Source organism: Echinops telfairi, unplaced genomic scaffold (assembly GCF_000313985.2).
Source record: "Echinops telfairi isolate 266 unplaced genomic scaffold, ASM31398v2 ScPeMD7_3;HRSCAF=10, whole genome shotgun sequence".
In the NCBI taxonomy this organism is placed as follows: Eukaryota; Metazoa; Chordata; class Mammalia; order Afrosoricida; family Tenrecidae; genus Echinops; species Echinops telfairi.
In genome coordinates this window covers 58,417,581-58,431,385 of record NW_022103899.1, presented here as the reverse complement: position 1 = coordinate 58,431,385, position 13,805 = coordinate 58,417,581, and the positions used below count along the sequence as shown (strand labels likewise).

At 58.7% G+C, this 13,805-nt stretch overlaps 1 protein-coding gene across 1 annotated transcript in view; it reads right to left on the bottom strand.

The window, feature by feature from the left end:
- Positions 1-13,805, bottom strand: part of DIS3L2 (DIS3 like 3'-5' exoribonuclease 2) — a gene marked incomplete at its 3' end in the record, with an annotated part of 319,919 nt that overhangs the window by 4,888 nt on the left and 301,226 nt on the right. Inside the window, exons 15-16 of the mRNA XM_045294312.1 lie at positions 3,821-4,004; positions 3,446-3,532 (exon numbers count right to left, since the gene is read on the bottom strand). Coding sequence (XP_045150247.1) covers positions 3,446-3,532; positions 3,821-4,004 — 271 coding nt within the window. The remainder of the gene's footprint in view (positions 1-3,445; positions 3,533-3,820; positions 4,005-13,805) is intronic.

Below are 13,805 nucleotides of genomic sequence, written 5' to 3'. Positions count from 1 at the left end.
ATTCTCAGTTCCTATCTGTACCAGTGTACATCCTCTGGTCTAGCCAGACTTGCAAGGTCAGATTCGAGTCATGGTAGTGGGAGCGGGAGGAAACATTCAGGAACTAGAGGAAAGTTGTATTTCTCATCGCCTAGCTGACACTTACACTGTGACTGACTCGGGGCCAGCAGAGCAGGTATGCTGTGAGGGCCTGCTTCTAGACGGCCTTTCTAGTCACGTCTTGTAATGTCAGCCAAATTACTGGGTGGGACTATGCAAATTAGGTGCTCAGAGACCATCAAGGGACTGGACAGCTTGCTGCCCATGTGGGTAAGGTGCATGGTACTTTGTGGGGTGGGGATATGCAAATAAGGTATATGGAACCCAAATAAGGAGGCCGGTCAGTTTTTGCCATCCTGCTAGGCTGGAAATGAGACATTCCGGAAGTGGACAGTAGGGACTAGTACCAACAAGACAGAGAGATGGGGAATAGGAACCTGGGGTCCTGGAGCTGGGAACCTCCTAGACTCAAGAGCTAGAGGGCTGTAATGCTGGAGATGGCGAGAGGCCGTGAGCAGCTGCCAGAGAGAAACAGCTGCACTGAGGTGGCAGAACCAGGGGACTGGCAGGAGATGGCACAGGGGGCTTCCCAGCCCATGATGCAAGAGAGCCACATGCCTTTAGGCAGGAGGCTGACGGGTGGAGTTGGCTCCCCCTGGATACGTATAAGTCAGGCCAGCTCACGAGGCCGAGGGCAGGGCAGGGAGAGGCCAGTCTGTGTTCCGGTCACATAACTGCGTCCTGAGTAGTTTCTAGAAGCTGATTGCGACCTATGACTTTCCGAGTAGACCCCCAATGTGATCATTGTCTGTGCCCTTCGTGTGGCCCACGCAATGAGCGAATGGACCCGGCAGCGAGTTGGAGTGCCGCAGGAGGGTGGTGGGTGACAGGAGTGGTCAACAGGTTGGGGAGCGGAGGCGTGCCTGGCCTCTGCGTAAGGGAAGTCAGCCTCGGGCTGGTGCCTTGTGAAGCCAGAGGAAGGAAGGCAGCCGCCTCTGCCACACCACGTTACAACTGGTGTCGGCGTGAGACTGGCTGCAGGGAGGATGGCACTTTGTCGGGCTGACTGTGGCTGGGGAGCGAAGCTTGTGATTCCCGGACGGTCCCTGTGGCTGTTTGGAATGGTGGGAAGAAAAGTAAGAAAGATGCAGAAGGGGGTGGGGAGACAGGACAGCTGCTCCTGGAATGGTTTGGGGCAAAAGCCAGGCCAGATAAGCAGCATGACTGGTGGGGGCAGCGCCTTCTGGCTTCAGCCAGTCAGAGGCTCGAGATCCTGGGCATGTGAATGGAAGAGGGTCAAAGTGTGAGGAAGAGAAGACAAAAGGAGAACAGCCTACACAGGGCATGTGTTTGCGTGGACGTCTGTGGGTGCTGAGAGGGGCCCTGGCAGCACAGGGATTATGTGTTAGGCTGATTCCTGCTAGGTTGGCAGCCTGAACCCACCAGCCTCTCCTCAGGAGAACGAGTAGGCTGTCCATTCCCATAAATATTCACGGACTCGGAAACCCTAGAGAGGGTGCTTATGATTTGGAATCAACTTGATGGCAGTGGATTGTAATGGACATTGAATGATTCTCATACCTAGAGTTGTAAAAACGATGCATGATAGAAAGGAATATTGGGTATTATCGATAATAGAGGGTGTGCAAGTCTACCTTCAACTATCTTTGATTGGATATGCTAGCAAAGGGAACTAGGCTTTGTCTGTGAGGAACACACGCTGCTCCTGGACCGCAGGAGCTGGGTGTAGGTGTACTGGGGGCTTAGGGGCACAAGATGAGCTCCACCTGGAACCTCAAGAGTCAAGAAATCTGTGTTTGCCAAGATGCACAGAGCTGCTCAGAGCAGGAGACTTGCATTTGCGGGGAGGATCTGCAGGAGAATCATCATCATCATCATCAAATAATTCTGTTTTACTTTTTGAATTTGAAGTAAGAGGTTTGCCCTTGGGTACCACAGGCAGGAAGAGTCTGTGCCCATCAGAAGTACCCCCATACACCCTTTCCAGGTCTGGATGTTAAATGGAGCTGGTGAAAAGATGGCTTGGTGGTGTCTACTTGGATATGCGCAAATGAATGGGCATCAGGGAGGTGCAATAATTGCCAGAGGCCACGGACATTAGAGATGTGAGAGAGAGCGAAAGCGAGAGAGAGCGAGAGAGCTTGCGCGCACAGGGGCTGGCTGGTCTGATGGTTCAGGGAAGTGTGTGAAGTTCTGAGCCTAAGGCTGGTACCCACTGATCTAGCCCATAGGAGCTGGGAATGACCTGACTAGAACTGGGGCGGGGGGGGCGGGGGGAGGGCTTGGTGCAGAGAGCTGCTGTAAAGTGCTGCAGTTGGTTGGCTTGCTCTTGACTGGATTGTGCTTATGAATACAGACACTCCAAGTTCCAACCAGAACAGAAGATCCCTTAGATCAAGGTCTACACATCTACACTCACTGCCATTGAGCCGATTCAGACTCATAGAGACCACCTAGGACAGGTGGGTTTCTGACACTGTAACTCTATGAGTGTAGAAAGCCTTCTTTCTCCTGGGGCTTCACAGGGTTGATGGTGTGGCTAGCAGCTCAGGGTGGAACCACTGCACCTGCTGTGTTTCCCAGGATGGGAAGTGTGAAACTGGCTGTCAGAAACGGGTGGGGTCTTGGGGGATGTGTGCTTATACTCCACATGAGGGGGACCAAGGAGTATCCAGACTGAATAGATTCCTCTTATCCCGATGGACTCTGGGATGGGCAGGGGAGAGATGCTGCCAGGATCACTTGATTCAGGGGTGTTGGCAGTTAGCAGTGGTGAGTGTAAAAGCTAGCTGTACAAACCATTATGGTGATGAGTGACCTAAGGGGGAGAGGGGCACTGCTGGACTGAGGACAGAGGCCAAACCAAATGGCTCTTAAGGGTCTGCCATGCTGGTACCTCATGAGGCTCAGTAGCACGAGAACGTTCCCAGGTCAACCTTATCAAACACCTGAAAGGGTGAGCCCAGACCACTTCTGAGGGCCTGGAGACCTGAGTGGCTGTCCCTGAGTGACCGCACTCTGAGGACTCTGCTCCACTGAAGGACTGACTGTCAGGGGGAGTTATCCTCTGACTTGGGGGGGAGGGAGGGCACTGCGACATGCCCTTCTAGCCCTGGGCCTGTAACTCCCACCATGCAGGGTGCCCTGGCCCACCAAGATTAGACAGTGTGCTGCCAATACAAAACCGGTGCCCAGCACCCTTGTGGGTGGGACCATGCAAATCAGGTGCCTGGGAGTTCAAGGAGGAGAGGGGCCCAGTTTTGGTCTCCGCCCGGCCTGGAAGGAGACAACCCAGAGGTGGGCAGTGGGACCTGATGAGCACCGGGACACGATGGGGCAGTGTGCCCGTGGACCTCGCCCCCCCCGTGCAGGGAAGCCTCCTTACCTGCATTGGCCGAGAACACATGTTGCTGAGGACCTCCTTCCGAGCCAGCGAATACTTGTCATCTCCCAATGTTTGGGTCAGACTTTTCTGGAGGCAAACCCAAGAAACTCCGGCTCAGTAAGGCCCTGGGACCACCTGGCATCTGGGAGCACTGGTGTGCTGTGGCCTAGCCCACCTGGGGAGAGCATGGGCCCTCCGCAGGACTCAGTGCCGACACTCCAGGTTCCAGAACAATTGACCAGAACAAACACTCCTTGGCATCAAACTGCCCCCGCCCCATACGGCAGTCCTGGCCTATTCCTGGACACCGCTAAGCCTCCAGTGGAGGGAGCGGATCAAAGGCCTGGCTGTGCCCCGCCTCTACCCGGCACTCACGTGGAGGGCCCCTGCGGAGCTGAAGTCCACGGGCAGCCCCATCTGGTCACAGAATTCCATCAGGTCATTGAGCATCTTCGTCTGGGGTGGCGGGTGCCTGCGCAGCAGGGCGTGCTCTGGGAAGGTGCGGTGGATCTTGTGGGCTACCGCTGTGTTGGCCAGGACCATGAGCTCCTCCACAAGCCTGCAGAGGGGTGGCAGGGAGTTCAGGGGTGGCCAGGGGCTCAGGGGGCGATGTCACCCAGTGGGTGGGGCTGCCATGTCAGGTTGGCTTTTGTACCACACGGGAAAGCCGGCACATGGACCCTGGAGATACCCCGTTCCCACTGGGGTGCAGCCTCTTATCCCTAATCTGTCCCTGAACACAGCACTTCCTGTGGAAAATCCTTTAGCTCAGACACTAGCCTGACCACCTGCTCTCAGGAGGTGACCGCCTGGACAGGTCATGGGCGTGTCCGGTTCTCACTGCTCTGAACTCAGCAAACCACCTGCTTCACAGACTGCCACACTGGAGTGTGTCCTCTCCCCCACCTGTGTCAGCTGGTGGTCTCCCTATGGGCCTGGGGCTCCATAGCCCTGCTGCCTGTCCCCCTCCCACGGCCTCCTGTGTCCTGCCTGGCCAGTCACCTCTCGTCAACCTGGCACTGTCCGATTCCATCAAGCGCCTGCTCTCTGGGTCTCCCGAGGGCCATGGGAGCCTGAATGCTTCCCGAGCAGATGCTCTCTCCGGCTTTCGTTCATGTTCATTCGCTCATCCATCCCATCGACCCATTGATTCGCTCAGTAAACACTGCGCAAGAGGCAGCACCTGTAACCTTGGGCACCGGGAACTGCAATTCGCCAGCACCGCCAGCAGGTGGCGGCATGGCCCCGCGGCAGCGCTGTCCGGAGCCTAGGCCCAGGCAGCAAAGTCCCGGGTGGGGCGGTCCCGCCAGTCCCACCGTTGCCCCCCAGGGCAGGTGAAAGGAACTAGAGGAGGGGCTCGGCTCCTGTTCCCCGTTGCTCTCTGCATCTGAGGATGAACGAGCTGTAAGGCGGGCGCCCAGGGGTCAAGACACTTCCCCAGCTACTTGTCAGCCACGCCGCCCACCCCAATCATCCCTGGAGCCAGCACAGAGCTGCGTGTCACCTTGGAAGTGGAGGCACGGACGCCCCTTCCTGACTCCCTCCAAGGCAGCCCCCAGATCTGATAGAGTCAGCCCAGGAAGCTGGCCAAGTTACGACCGAAGAGAGGAAGTCTCCTGCCACAAGTCCTGCACCTGTCCCTGAAGGACCTGGGACAGAGCAGGTATGCTTAGAACCTAGGAATCTTGGGCAGGGAGAAGACCTGAGTCCCCAACAGGCCCTTCTGCTCAGCATGTGTCCTTGTCAGACCCACGTCCCCCGTTGCCTGGGCCCATGCCCAGTAGGCTGCTCTCAGGGGCTCAGGGCTGGCTGCCAGCTAGAATCACCTCCCAGAACAGCAAGTCACACCCTCGGGCTCAGGCCTTGGAGCAGGCCCAGCACTGGACATTAGGGCCCCGGCTCTGGAGGTCTGGGCAGGCTCTGCTGACAGCCAACGGCCCAGCCAGCTGCAGGCCACCCACAGCACATCCTTGCCCCTTCGATCCGGGGAGGGGCAGGGGTGGGGTCTTGTTCCAGGGAGGGCTGAGGCTGGCTGAGGGAACCTGAGTCTCTCGCCCACCAGGCAGAACTGCAGGCAATGGCCCTGACACATTCATGCGCGTATCCTCTCCCACCTCCCCCATGTCTGCAGATGGGGTCCTTGATAACGTTTTCCCAAATGTGTGAGCAACCGAACCAAACCCACCCCTGCCTTTGAGTCTGTCCCGGCTAGGGCAGAGAAAAGACTGTCACTCTAGGAGAGTGGGCAGTCTCACCTTTGGCCCAAGGAGTGGCTGGTGGATTTGAACTGCCCGCCTAACAGTGAGCAGCCCCGACCACCAGGCTCTCTCAGCAGGTTTACAGGCGTCACGGAAAGACAGACAACAGGAATGTCTGTACAATGCTGGGGGAGGGGCAGTATTTTGTTTCTAGGTCTTTCTTTTGCCCTTGAGATGCTGACATCATGGCGGTATTACCAGAGCATGCTTGGGGTTTGACGATGGCGCCTGTGTGGCCACCATCCCAAGGGCCACAGTCCGGGAGGGGCTGCTACCCTTCAGCAGGGGTCCGAGAGACAGACCCAGTCATCCATCCCTTTTGCAAAAGGCCACACCAGGCCCTGCCCCCAGAGCGTGAGGCACACTCCTTTCCAGCCAGGAAGCGGGCCTGGGCAGGGGTTTGAGGGCTGGTGGGGTGGGTGGAGGTGGCTCTGAGGGGTGGTTCCTGCTTATTTGGACCCTGCCCTCCCTCCAGTGCACTGGCTGGAACCATCCTGCGAGGCCTGAACACACTCACTGTGTGATTCAGACAGACTTCTCTGAGCCGCAGTGTGGTGCCTGGCCTGAGATGGACACTGGTGAACCATGGTGCACACATGACTGGCCCCAGGCTGAATACCCAGGCCCAGTTTCTAGAGGCTTCTTCAGCCCCAGGCTTCCACTCGTGGCCTTTCGCAATGAGCCTCCCACTTCTCCCACGCCACCCCCCTCCCACCACCAGGGAATTTGGGAGTTCTCCCTCAGAGGTGAGCCTGGCCAACCCCTGTCTCTCTGAAGCTCTTCTGTGGCCGACCACTGTCCACACTAGAGACAATCTGTCTCCTGAGTGACATCTACTGACCTTTGGAGATGTGCCTGAGCACCTGTGCCTTCTCCTTCCCAGACCTAAGATGCCCCAAACCAAAGGTCACCATCACCAAGTGGATTCTGACTCACAGTCACCCTGTGTACGGTTTCCAAGGTTGCAAATCTTTATGGGAACAGAGAGCCTCCTCTTTCTCCTTCGGAACGGTTGGTGGACTTGAAACACCAACCTTGTGGCTAGCAGTCCAACACATAAGCCATAGTGCCATTGGGACTCCTGACTCCCACCTCAGTCATTTCCTTGTGCCTGACCCTCTGTGCTTCGGGAGGGCAGGTGGCGTATGGGGAGGGGGCCTGGGGGTGCCCAACTCCAGGTTTGGACTTGACCTGAGTATCTGGGGAAGGGGCTGAGTGAGGGGAAGACAGACTGGAAGGGAGGAGAAATCGGTGGTGGTGGGCGGGGAGCAGTTGGGGCTGGGAGAGGGGCCAGCGGGCAGGCGACTGGGTGGTGAGGGCACAGGCTGCCACGGGCTTGCGCAGCCAAGGGGGCTCCCAGCCAGCTTCCAACTCATTTCTTCTGAAGGCTGGCCTGTCCTCACCAGGCCCATCCCTGCTGAGGGCTTGGACACGTGGGCTCTCTGCTTTAGAGTGAGGATCTTCTCCGTGGGGCCCAGAAATAAAACTCACTGCTGTAGAGTCGATTCTGACTCAACTGGACCGCGTGGTCAGGGTGGAAGTGCCCCCGGGGGTTTCGGAGGCTGTCCATCTTGATGCAAGCAGCAGCCCCTCATCCTTCTCCGAGGAGGGGCATCGTGGGTTACAACTGATGGCCTTGCTAACTGCAGCCGGATGCATCACCACTCGCCAGCACGGCTTCTCTAACAGCGGGTACAAACGGAACTCAGCCTCAGCCAACCCGCACTCCTAGGGACCTTCCAGTGCAGAGAGGAGCGGTGCTACACGGTTTCCAGAGCTGTCATCTTCCTGGAAGCAGAGAGCCTCCTTTCCTCCACGGAGCTGCTGGAGGAGTTGAAGGGACCTCTTGGTTAGCAGTCCTGTGCTTAACCTCTGTTATCACCAGGGCTTGTTACAGCGTGAGGGGCAGGGCCGTGTGCTGGGAGCCTGCGGCATCTGCCTGCAGAGAGCTTGCCTCGGGCGTAGGAGCCAGGGCTGGGCAGTTGTGTGGCCAGGGTGGGGTAGGAGCTGCTGGGGCAAAGGAGGGGCCAGTCGACAGGGTGCCCACACCCTACAATAGGCTAAGCACCAGCTTGAAGGCTGGCATAGGAGGGGACAGCGGCTGACGGGGCCAGTAACCCCACTGCTCGGGCCTCTTGCTGACCCCTCTCTTCCTGGGCTTGCTGCAACCTGCTGAAGGCTTTGGACCTGCCCAGGAAACCACAGGGAAATGAATGGGGCCGGTCCACCCGCACGGAAAACCCCAGAGAGGTGGCCTGGGAGCCAGACATAACAGACCCTGCGGCCTGGCCGGAGCCAGCTCTCCTGGGGAGGCCTCCTTCCCACCCCAGGGCCTGCCTATAGGTTTGAGGTGGGGCTGCCACCCTGGGCACGTTTCAGCCCCCGGGGTTTCCTGGCTCAGGAAGAAGTCTCTAGGGGACAGGCATCGGAGCTCAGGCCCCCAGGCCCTGCCAAGGGGAGGCCCGCTGGCTGCAGCAGGGAGCTGGTTGGGTCAGAAAAGCCTTTGTCAGCATAAAGCTGGCCTGGAGAGAAGCTCTCTTCCCTGGGCTCCCCCAGCAGGGAGGGTGGTGCTGGCCAGCTCCTTGGCTGTGTCCCCGTACATGCTGTTCCCTGTTGGGGGCCTAATGTCCACAGGTGGGGTGGCCAGGGTGCACAGAAGCCAGCCACCCCAGGGGCTCCCTGGCCAGCCCTGCATGCAGGCAGGTGGGAGCCGTAGCCGCGCCAGAGTCTGAGCTGACCTGGCTCCACTCATGGGGGTGGGGGTGGGGGTGCGGGGGTGGGTACGGAAGGGGTCTGGGGCACTGTGCTGTCTCCAGAAGCAGGGTGTTTGGGAAGGATGGCATCCTCACTCCCTGAAGCTGGGGAGCTGCCAGCCTACCACTCCTGTCTCACCCCCTCATGCTCAGGCAGGTGACCAGGGCTCCCCAACTCAGAGCCCTCAGTCTCTTGTGGAGCGCTCTCTGCCAACAAGGGGGACCCAGTGCAGGGCCTGCTGGGAAGCGGGCACCATGGGTTATGCCACCACCCCCTTCTTCCCGTCAGCCATAGCTGGCTCTGTCTCCCCAGCACCTCAGGACACAGCCTCCCTACCTGCCACCCACCTGTCGCTGCCCAGTGTCTGAAGACAGCTATACCGGGCAGGTCCATAGAACTCCCTTTGGACTTTCTGCACACCACGCCACTGTCTCCACTCAGCTGGGGCTGCCTGGTCCTGGGGGCTGATTCTCACCAGGACCGTCACAGACCCACACCCCTGCAGCCCACTGGCTCCGGCACCTAGGGCCACAGCCTGCCACTTCCGTATCCTGGGCGCGTGTGGGTTAGGCAGGGAACTGCTAACTGCACCTGTCACCGCTGGAGGAAGGCGGGGCTGGCAGATGCCAACAGGGCGTGGCTATAGGTCAGAACCGAGGACAGTGGGATTGGTTTGGTTTCGAGGGGTATGTGTACGTTTGGATAGCAGAGTGGCCTGCCTTTCTGGTTGAAGTGGAGGACCAGGGCCAGGGGCCAGCACATGGGACCAAGGTGCCAGTAGCAGTGCGTGTGGCCCTGACCAGCAGATCTCTGGGGGAGGCAGGTGGGCATACTCACAGACACAGTCTCAGACAGCTCCAGCGGGCCTAGGGACTCCCCTCCCTGGCCCTGAGGAAATGATGGCTGGCCTGTGGCTCCCACACAGAGGATGGTGTGTGGCACACCTGTGGCACCTGCGTCCTGGGGACTCGGACAACAATGCTCTCTCTACTCGGGAAGCCCCGCAGGTGCCCCGCAGGACGCTGTCTGGCAGGGCTCTCGACCACTCACGGGACTTGTACGATACTGACATGGGGGCTTTCTGGACCACGTTCGGGGCGGCTTCAAGGACGTGCTGCCCACACCACTGCAGACCATGCTCACGGCACCAGGGCTCCAGGCTCCCACTCCCCCCCGCCCCCAGGCTGCCGAGAGCTCTTAGACCCAGGCTGGAGGAAGACGCCAGGCCTCCCTCAGGGCTGCTCTCCCTCGGCCCGAGTGAGCTCCAGGCCAGACTCTGGAGGCCCCGTGTCCCTCTGGTGGGGTGAGACCAGCGGATGTCAAGGCCGGGCCGGCCCCGAGAGCTGCAGACCCGAGCTGCCTCGGGCTCCAGGAGCCGCTTCTCCAGGGCTCACCTGACTCCGGGCCGACAGCCACTCGTCATCAGCCACGGCCGTGGAAGCTTTACAGGTCCCTCAGCCAGGGCTCGGGGCAGCGTGAAGGCAGAGAATACCACCTCCGTCCACCTCGCCTCCCTCAGAGAGAGCCCCTCTCTGCAGAGGCCCTCCCTGCCTAGTGCCCACCAGGCTACAGTTCTCCGCAAGGAAGCTCCCTATCTCTGCTGCTGTGGTTAAGCACGTGGACGCTCACCGGGCGCGTGGCAGGGAGAGGAGGAGGTCTGTGTCCACAGACCTTGTGGACCCTGGCAGGGTGGCTGTGAGTCAGAGCAGATGGATGTGCCCAAGGTGTCACTATTTTGTTAATTTCCACTCTTGGAAGCCCCATGCTCCACGCACGAGCAGGTCCAATCACGTGTGCCACACAGGAAGAGGGTCATTCAGGTTAGAAATGACCTCGCAACTGGGCCCCTGACCCAGCAGGGGACCCAGCAGAGCTTCTTTCTGAGGGGCTTTTCCGTTGTGCTCCACGTCTTGCTGTGGGATGCACACACTGTCCCCCTGAACATGAGGGGTTCCTCGCAAGCCCTGCGGGTTGGCCCAGCCCAGCGAGGGCACACAAGGGGTCCAGGGACCTTTCCTTTATGGGCCGGCAGCCTCCCCGCACACAAATGGGGATGAGCAGGGAGCGTCTCTGCCCCAGGGGATTGCATAGGGAGCTTGGCTGAAGTCTTCCTTAGCGGCCCATCAGTCCACTGTTCCCACAGGCGGTTAAGGCGGCCAGAGTCTGGTATCCCCGAAGCACAGAACAGTGCAGGGACACAAGACAGCAAGGGTGGCAGAGCGGGACATGTGGGCAGCTGGGGTGCAGAGAAAGAGCGTGGTGGTGCAGTGGTGAAACGCACGGTGGTTTGAACCCACTGGTACAGTATCTGCTCCCACGGAGAAGGACAGCTCAGAGGCCGCCGAGCAGGTTCTTACGGTCAGGACGGACTCTAAGGCAGTGGGCGTGTTTGGTTCTGGGGTGGAGTCCTGTCCTTGTCCTTGAATCTAGGGAATCTGAAGGCCAACACACACACCCTCCCTCCCTCCCTCCCAGCATTTCATTAGCGTCAGGCACGGGCACCTATTCACGGAGCCCTGCCCAGTGTGGAGGCTGTTGGGATTCACCAGGTGGGCACTTCCTCTGCCTCAGACAGTTCACTCCAAACAGCCGCAGGCACACCAATATGTACGTACAGGCCCAATTCTTGACCATGACCCCAAGCGGTGGCTGAATTACTGCAGTGGGCAGAGCAGGCTCAGGCATAGGAGAGGCTGCCCTGTGGCAATTTGCGTAGAGTGGACGGGGGATACAGGCGGCAGAGCGGGCACAGTGGAGGGGGTGATGCAGAGGGCAGCTGCAGGCTTGCTCTCATGAGTTTATCCTGGCACCTCCCCACCCCTGGAACAAGAGGGGCACTCTCCTCCTAAACTGGCAGAGACGGCAGGAGGCCTGGGCGCCCCCAGCCCACAGTGCCCAACTCTTAGGTACCAACCGCTGGAACTGGCCCCATTCCAAGTGCAGGCGGACGGACGGCGTCACTGCCCAGTGTGAGGAAGTGCTGGTGGGCTGTGAAGGGGCCGGGGGATGCTGGCCACCATTCCCTCAGGCCACCATTCTTCAGGGGAAGGCCGAGGAGAGGACGCAAGCATGAAGGACCAACTGGACCTGAAGCTGAGCCAGGCATCCCGCTTTCTCCCCTGGTCTAGAGTGGCCATGCGGGGGAGCTGCCATCCACGAGCACCCAGATTATGGCTCTGCTGCAGACCCTAGGCATCCACCACTGCGTGGCACTCTTGGGGGAGGGGGAGAGCCCGGGCCTGCCACTCGGGCAGCTTTGAGGACAAGTGGGCCCATGAACTTTAGTGTTTCCACAGCTGCCACCTCACTTGAGACCCCATCCATCCTCCAGGGTATGTCACCAGGCGCCGTCCTTTTCCCGCTCCACATGGGTAAGCTGCCCCACACAGGGGCAGACACCCGCCAAGGGCAGTGACCACCACACAGTGCATGAGGAGCATAGACCAGCAGGCTGCCTGCTAGCCCCACCGGGCCTGCGTACAGGGAGAGCTCTGGGGACGGCTGGCCTAGAGAAGGCGATCCTCAGACTGCCTTGGGCTCTGAGTGGAGAGCAAGGACCCCATGGGCCTCAGAGTTTGCCAGATGAGGGCTGAATCCAGGCTCCGCCCTTTGACCCCTAGGTAAAGGACTCTGGGCAGGGTAGCCTCTTGAACTCTCAGCCTCACTCACTCTCTTTTTAAAACCGTCTTCTTGACAGATAACCTGTGTCCCACACAACCCAGTGGTCTGGGGACCTTCAAAAGAGCGGTGCAGCCGTCACCACAGTCTGGTTTACGTTGCTTCATTTTTGTGAAGCCAAGCTCACTGCCACTGAGTCGATGCCGACTCACGTGACCCTCCAGGGCAGGGTCGCGTGGCCCCTGTGGGTGTCCAAGACTGCAGCTCCTTACGGGAGTAGAAAGCCTCATCTCTGTAGCTCCTTACGGGCGTAGAAAGCCTCATCTCTGTAGCTCCTTACGGGAGTAGAAAGCCTCATCTCTGTAGCTCCTCACGGGAGTAGAAAGCCTCATCTCTGTAGCTCCTTACGGGAGTAGAAAGGCTCATCTCTGTAGCTCCTTACGGGAGTAGAAAGCCTCATCTCTGTAGCTCCTTACGGGAGTAGAAAGGCTCATCTCTGTAGCTCCTTACGGGAGTAGAAAGCCTCATCTCTGCAGCTCTTCACGGGAGTAGAAAGCCTCATCTCTGCAGCTCCTTACGGGAGTAGAAAGCCTCATCTCTGTAGCTCCTTATGGGAGTAGAAAGCCTCATCTCTGTAGCTCCTTATGGGAGTAGAAAGCCTCATCTTTCTCCTGGGGGTTGGCGGGGAAGCTGGTAGTTCGCAGCCCAGCCTAGGTTGGGCTGACTACTACGTAGTTAGTACTGTAACCCACTACAGGCCCAGGGCTCCTTTCCCTGTTTTTAAGAGAAATCATGATGATAACACCTGTCTTGAATGGTTTTAGGGCCAGGAAGAACCTGGGTAGACTCCTAGCACCCTGTGGGTGAGCTGTGGGCATCCTGTAAGTGGGAGCGCGATCACTTCTCTGCTCCTGAGAGGCAATCTAACGTGGCTTCAGCATGTCAGTGTGAGAGGCAATCTAACGTGGCTTCGGCATGTCAGTGTGAGACATTCGTGCTGTTGGTGACTCACCGTCAAGTCTCACGGTAAAATGGCAGGCAGCTGACGTAAATGTCTGTGATTAGTACTAAATGCAAACCACATCTTTACAGCCACTCTTCTCTGTTGGTTCTTCAGAAAGACTAAACTACCCACGGAGAACAATGGCGAGACCCAAACCAGCTACATTTAAAAGCGCTAGTAGAACTTCCAACAACGGAAGATGGAAAGTACGGTTCGCTTCAGGAAGGGGTGTCACAGAGCAAACGGCTACGAGAGTTGGGAACCTGACAGCGAGCTTGGAAGGTGTTTGCTCGACACCCACAGGTAAGGAGATGGGAGGATGAGAAGAAGGACAGAGTGCGGCAGCTGGTTTCTAACAGGAGGCCCAGAAGACGTTTGAGAGAGAAAGGGAGAGGCGGTCGGTAGGAGCTGCATTGTAATCGTCCTGACGATGTAACGGAACACAAGAGCCCTCTGAGACATAACTCAGGAGCGTTACATACAGGACACCAAAGACAAATGAAGAGACCGGGAGCTTACTGCAGGGCAGAGGTCGGACGGGAGAGCAAAGGGCCAGAGGTGAGGTCCTGACCGGGTAGAGAGGGGCAGCGGTTGGGGATGGAGGAGGGACAGCCCGAGTGACCTGGCTGCACAGGTGCAGGTGCTGCAGAGGCAGAGCCAGTCCTCCTCCCTCGGTGACTCCCACAGCATGCCGCTCTTTTCCTCTTTCCACTCAACAACTTAATCA